Source organism: Arachis stenosperma, chromosome 4 (assembly GCF_014773155.1).
Source record: "Arachis stenosperma cultivar V10309 chromosome 4, arast.V10309.gnm1.PFL2, whole genome shotgun sequence".
Taxonomy (NCBI): Eukaryota; Viridiplantae; Streptophyta; class Magnoliopsida; order Fabales; family Fabaceae; genus Arachis; species Arachis stenosperma.
Window position 1 is genome coordinate 14,790,476 of NC_080380.1, and position 6,987 is coordinate 14,797,462.

Here is a 6,987-nt window from a genome sequence, read left to right on the forward strand (position 1 = left end):
TCTTTAAGCTTCTACGAAGTTATCTACACAGATTGGCCTTCTTATTTATTTATTTATTAATCCTCAAACTCAATTATCATAATTAACTATTTGCAACAACTATTAGTCACTCATAAAGAGTGTGTATGCATGCATGCATGTCACACATGCATAATATACTCACCAGTTAGTTTGGGTCATGAATGCGTCATTTCCGACATTTCGGTGCCTCATAACCCAAAGGAAACCAATACACTCTCTAACAGGCACCAACAACGTTAAGGAAACACACAGGTGATGAAAAAATAATTCAATGACTCAACCTAATTTAGTCTTCCAAATCGTTCCCCACCAAAATTAAAATAATAACCAATTATTGTTATTCATTTAATCACGCAAAGATAATTTACCATTTTAAATAAATAATCATTTTTATAAATTTTTACTAAGTAAAAAAAATGACCTTTTTAATTTAATATAAAATCTCAATTTTCTCTAACTAATAGAATGCTAGGAATTAGGATCCCTTGAACAAGTTTACGACTATAAGTCACACCCTCTTGGCATGTAGCATTTCCCTGTTCCCTTTGCTCATTCGCACAATTAATGCATTACTTAATTTGTATCCACTTTATTTCAGATGAATTATTTATACCCATAGTCAAAGAGTGTACAAGATAGAATCAATATATAAAATTATAATATATTATAAATAATTATTTAAATAATAAATATAAGAATAATTATGTTTATTAATAGAAATATGTAATTAAATTTAGGGTTGAATAAATTTTAAATTTTATAAAATATTTTTTGGTTTTAACTTTATAATTTTTTTTAGTTTTGATTTAATAAAATTGAAAATGTCTTTATTTTAGTCTTCAGTTGTTAGTTTATTCGATTAAATGCTAATATAAGTATATAACAGGCAAAACGAGACATGATAATAGCAATAATAATTATTAGAAAATAATTATTTAACCTTTTATTTATTAAAAAAATATAAAAACAATAAAAATTAAATTAGTTGAGATGGTAAGTGATTTATAATTGAACAAAAGATCATGAATTCAAATAAACATTTTTGTATTCTCATAATATATAGTATATAAGTATAGATACAGATGACATGTTATTGTTAACGGGGTTATTATTATAAACTTATAATATAGATAATGCGCATTTATATGCAAACTTATGATGACGGTCGGACCAAGGAGTAGTACAATACCAAAAGTTTATTCAAACCTTAATTTATTGATTTATGGAACTTGTTTGCAAAGAGAGTGATTATATATATATAAATATAAAAGAAAGGCGAGGTATAGTGAAATTATAATTCATGCATCAGAAAATAAGGAGAGATGGCAGTTCATCACATTCCCATTATTATTTCAGTTTTAATAATAGCGTCGCTCCCCTTCACGATTGCTGTAGAAGCCAAAGGAAACTCATCAGAACCTTCAGATGCAGATCGGATTGAATTCGCTCTGAATTTGGAGTACTTGGAAGCCGAGTTCTTCTTGTATGGAGCATTGGGTTATGGCTTGGATGTGGTTGCCCCTGAATTAGCAGGAGGAGGACCTGCTCCCATTGGTGCCCAATTAGCTGCTCTTAGTCCTCTTGTTAGGGATCTTATCTCACAATTTGCTTATCAAGAAGTTGGACATTTGAGGTTCTTTCATTATTTATTCACTTTCCAAAATATCTTTATATGAAAATAATAAATTTAATTTTATGTGCTGTTTAGTATAAAATAGTTTTATGTGTAAATAGTTATTTTTTATATTAATCACGTGAATAATTATCTAAAAGATTAGATGTAATTGGACAACTATTATCGATTAGGGCATCAAAATCAAACTAAAACGTAATTATTAAATACTATTTGATAATTTAATATGTTACTTATGTTCATATCTTTTTCATGTTCATTATACAAGAAGTATCCGTTGGCATGAATCAGTTTTATGAATTTATAGTTTATTTTAAAAAAAAATATTTTATGTTTTAAATTTTTGCCACTTGTGAATTCCTATTAGTTGTGTGCCTTCAGTAACCATTAATATAAATTAAGATATATTTTTTTATAATGAGCGTTTTTCATATCAAATTAACTGTGGGTTTTAAATTTTAATTAATAATTTATTGATTAGTTTACATTTGATATACAATTTTTTTATTATTTTTCTTGAAAAAATATTAATCAAGATAATTTTTATGGAAAAAGAAAATTATTTCTGATTAATAAAATCTAACAACAGTGAATAACTTTAAAGAGATACTTGGTTTTTTGGATTATTGCAGGGCCATAAAGAAAGAGGTGAAAGGGTTCCCAAGGCCAGTATTGGATCTAAGACTAGGAACATTTGCGAGAATAATGGATAGTGCTTTTGGGAGAAGGCTCTATCCTCCATTTGATCCCTATGCAAGTGAGATCAACTATTTGCTTGCATCTTACGTTATTCCTTATGTTGGCCTTACTGGTTATGTTGGTACCAATCCACAGCTTCAAAACACCACTTCTAAGAGGGTAAATTAAACCTCCAAACTCAACTACTAATTAATCATGCTTTATTTTATAATTTTGCATGAGAAACGTTGGAAAAAGAAATACTTGTTAAACATTATATGTATGTAATATTATTAGTTTTACAAGGTAATTAATAACCTGCATGGAAAAAAATATAGTGACAAATAAACTTTTTAAGAATTTATTGTTTAGATAAATTAGTCTCTAAAAATAAAATATTATTAAGTTTTTTAAAATAATAAATTTATATGGATAAATTAGTTTAAATTAAGACTTTTTATTCTAATTATAGAGACTAATTTAAAAGTAATGTATCTAAATCTATTATTCTAAAAGAAGATATTGATATTTTTTTAGAAATTTAATTAATCTAAAATATAAATTTTCAAAATTTATTCAAAAAAAATTGTTAATTTAATAATACTAAAAAGATAAAAAAATAGTCAAAATTTATCTTATTTAATATTTATTAATTATTATAATAATTAATAAATTTTAAATAAAATAAATTATGATTATTTTTAACTAATTTTTTTTATTACCAAATATTTTCATTATTAATCGGTGCTCTCGTGTTTTGGACTTTTGGTTAAGGTTTGAAAAGTGGAAATTTTTTGTTTTCTTGCATTCATCGGTTGAGAAAGCTTAAATAAATTATTATCATATCTAATTTAATATCTATAATTATAATTATATATATAATATTTACAATTACATAATTCTCATATCCAATATTATGTATTTATTCTAGTAACAATAAATGAATATAAAATAAGATAATTTTAAATTAATTTAAATTAATTTTTATTGTTTCTGAAATATTTTTGAAACAAATATCCTGTGTGTCGACAAAAGAAATTTGACTTCAAGAATAATTAAGATGAGTTGTTATCTTATCCACTCTTATATTAAATTAATTAAAAATATTATTTATACAATAAAATTAGTTATTATGTATTTATGTGTAAATATATACATAATTTAATTTATTTTAAATATATATTTTATATTTTAATATATAATTTATATATTTTAATGATTAATTTTAATAATTAATTTTAATGTACAGTTAACATGACTATAAAATTAATACCCAATATATATTTCTCAATCAAAAGTTTATATGCGTAGTAATTTGTTATTCAAAGGTTTAAGAAATATTACACAACACTCTTATTTTTTTAAAAATGTACTTTTTAAAAAAATACATTTTATATTCTAATTATAAAATTTTTATATAAGAACTTAATTTCAAATAGATAAGTATTATAAGACCAGCAGAATTTATTAGTTTTGACAAACAGATTTAGTCATTAACTAAATTTTTTTAATTTAACAATTTAATAACATATTTTTATATCACAGTTTTACATTGTCTACTCAAAAAAAATAAATTTGCTGACTCTTTAGTATTTCTCTTACATTAAGTCAATAACTATTTATTTAAATTATAAGAACCTAATTATTTAAAAATTAAATCTATTTGAGTGAATAACCATTTATTATTAAGAAAATTTTGTTTTGTTACCGTGTACAAAAAGTGAATCTTACTTGTGTAATGAACAGCTGGTTGCAGGTCTACTAGGAGTAGAATCTGGGCAAGATGCAGTTATTCGAACATGGCTATACGAACGCTTAGAAGTCCGTGTGATGCCTTATAGATTGACAGTTGCGGAGTTCACAAATCGCATCTCAGTGCTTAGAGACAGATTAGGAAACGCTGGTGTGAAAGATGAGGGTCTTGTTGTTCCAATGGCATTGGGTGCTGAAGGCAGGGTTGTAGGGAATGTTCTTGCTGGTAACAATGCTTCACTCTCATATGATAGGACTCCTGAAGAAATATTGAGAATTGTTTATGGAACTGGTGATGCTCATATTCCTGGTGGCTTCTTTCCTAATGGAGCTAGTGGTGCTATTGCCAAATCTTTCTTGCAATCTTAAAACTAATTAATTAGCTTATGTATGATTATGTAGTTGCTATGTAAGTGTTACCATACTACTTTTGTGTGAGATTATAATGTGTATCTTGAAAAATGTTATGCTTCTCATAGGCAAAAGGAACTATATATGACAAACATGCTATGTTAAATTATTATTATTATTATAATCTCATGAATAAAATGATAGTTTATCAGTTGTACCACTAGCTTTTGAATGATCAGTTAATTTATATTAAAGTATTTACTCATTTTGGTTCTCAAAGAATTTTAAATCAGACACTTTAGTTTTTAATTAAAATTAATTATTCGATTGGTTCCTAACAATTAATTCTGTTACTCACTTAAGTCTTTGCCTCTGTCAACTCTAATGAAAGACAAAATAATCCCTGACAACTCTAACAGGAGATAAAATGATCACTGACAACTCTAACATTCATACCCTCCTTCTTCACCTTCACAATCTTCTTTTCCATCTTTTCCTTCCTCCTCTTCATCTCCAAGATCAAGCCATGGTGTAACTGTCACGCATGTCGCACCTACCTCAACATGTCATGGATCACACACTTCCTAAATCTCTGTGACTGGTACATCCACCTCATCCGCACTTCACCAATAAGAAGCATCCGCCTCCACGTCTTCCATAACAGCATCACCTCCAACCTCGACAATGTCTACCACATCCTCAAGATCAAGTTTCACAACTACTCCAAGGGCACGCCTTTCTCCTCTCTCCGGCAAGCAATATAGATTATTGGACATTAGGATATCATGAGAAGATTCTCCTTCAACATCATATGCAAATTCTCATTTGGAATGAACTCCGAATGCTTTATTTTTTCTTTTTCGGAGTCCAAGTTGGCAGACAGTTTCGACCTCACATCCAAGCTATCAGTATAACGAGTAATGTCACCATTACCGCTCATATAAAAACTAAAGGGATTATTGAACATTGGTTCGGAGAAGAAGTTGAAGGAAGCGATCAAAGTGGTAGACAATGTAGTCATGGAGATGATAGAGCAGAGAAAGAGAGAGATAACGATAACGACGACGGGTCTTAACAAATTTGACTTGTTGTCTAGATTCATTGGATCTATCGATCGAAGATTGAGTACTTGAGAGACATAGTCATTAGTTTTCTGAGTATGAATTGGTTGAGAACAAGTTGAAGATTTTTCTTCTTGTGAACATTGAAGTTGCAGAGTGTGCATTGTGTAACTTGATGTTATAGTGTTAAACTGTTAGTGTTATGCGAGATATGATTATGGAAATTGGGAGAGAACAGTGCCATTTTCGAACAGAGGAGGTCAGTGGTCATTTTGCCTCCTATTAGAATTGTCACGGACTATTTTATCCTCTGTTAAACTTAATGGAGCAAAAGATTTAAGTGATTGACAGAATTAATTGTTAGGAACCAATCGAATAATTAATTTTACTTAAAGATTAAAATGTTCGATCTAAAATTTTTTAAGAACCAAAATGAATAAATACTCTTTATATTATTGATTCAGGGGAGGGAGTAAACTCAAACACTTAATTTTTTTTGATTGACATGTACGCTTCACAAGAGTAAGAAATGTAAAGCTTTCTTTTAGACAAAGAAGATGAAAAAGGAATAGATACATTATCACCTGGTCAATTAACTAAGTTGAGAGAATTAGAAATTCTTTTTCAAGTATGGAAAGTATTTTGTGATTGATTATTTATTATATTCTTAAATGGATGATTTCTAGGTTGTAATGAAAAATTAATCATATAGATATTTGATAAATAATATATATATATATATATATATATATTAAAGTAAAGACATCTGATGATTTTATTAGAACTTAAGAAGAGAGTTGAATTAACTTGGTTTTAAAACTTAAAACAACTTTTTATTAGATTTGTGAAAGAATGTTATGCAAAAGATTTTTTAAGTTTTCTCTCTAATATCAATGAGAAATAGAGAAAAGGAGAGAATTACAAGTGCATGTATTTTAGTTTGATTTTTATGTGCAATAAAATTTATATTCGGTCTCCATTAAAATTATGGTGAAATTTTAACAATAATTGTTAAATTCATATCAAACTGACCACTTCAATTAAAAAACTAGTAAACTGCATTTTAAATCAATCTAGTCCAAGTCTAGAGCCGTTTTAGCTATTAGACTAGTCAAACCTAAACAATGCTCCTCAAAATCGGAAGGTATTGAATTGAACTTGTGCGGATCAAACGGTTCAGACTCATGAATTGTATACGCCCATGGTGCACTAGCAGTGCTGCTTGATCATGCTAGGAAGGCCTTCCTCAATGAGAAATAGACAAGAGAAGGAGAGAATTACATAAATATGTATTCTGATTCAGTTTTTATGTGCAACAAAATTTACATTTAGTTTTTGTTATAATTATAGTAGAATTTCAATTATAATCAAAATGACAATATACATTAATACTAATAAATTATAATCTAATTCATCTATTATTTACCTATTAAATTTCTAATCCAAGCCGAACAAATACTGTGTTATTTCAATTTAGTTAAAAAAACTAAT

At 27.4% G+C, this 6,987-nt stretch overlaps 1 protein-coding gene across 1 annotated transcript; it reads left to right on the top strand.

Moving 5' to 3' along the window:
• The first annotated feature begins 1,232 nt into the window (after window positions 1-1,232).
• LOC130976333 (ferritin-like catalase Nec2) lies at window positions 1,233-4,610 on the top strand. The gene is made up of 3 exons (XM_057901178.1): window positions 1,233-1,654; window positions 2,287-2,512; window positions 4,079-4,610. The coding sequence occupies exons 1-3, from the start codon at window positions 1,344-1,346 to the stop codon at window positions 4,451-4,453; spliced, it is 912 nt and encodes a 303-aa protein (XP_057757161.1). The 5' UTR covers window positions 1,233-1,343; the 3' UTR covers window positions 4,454-4,610.
• The last annotated feature ends 2,377 nt before the right edge of the window (window positions 4,611-6,987 follow it).

Bases quoted from the DNA above. Each gene is read 5' to 3' on its own strand.
- LOC130976333 (XM_057901178.1), top strand. From the start codon at position 1,344: ATGGCAGTTCATCACATTCCCATTATTATTTCAGTTTTAATAATAGCG. The intron at 1,655-2,286 runs GTTCTTTCATTA...GGATTATTGCAG, and splicing joins CAAGAAGTTGGACATTTGAG to GGCCATAAAGAAAGAGGTGA. The intron at 2,513-4,078 runs GTAAATTAAACC...TGTAATGAACAG, and splicing joins AAAACACCACTTCTAAGAGG to CTGGTTGCAGGTCTACTAGG.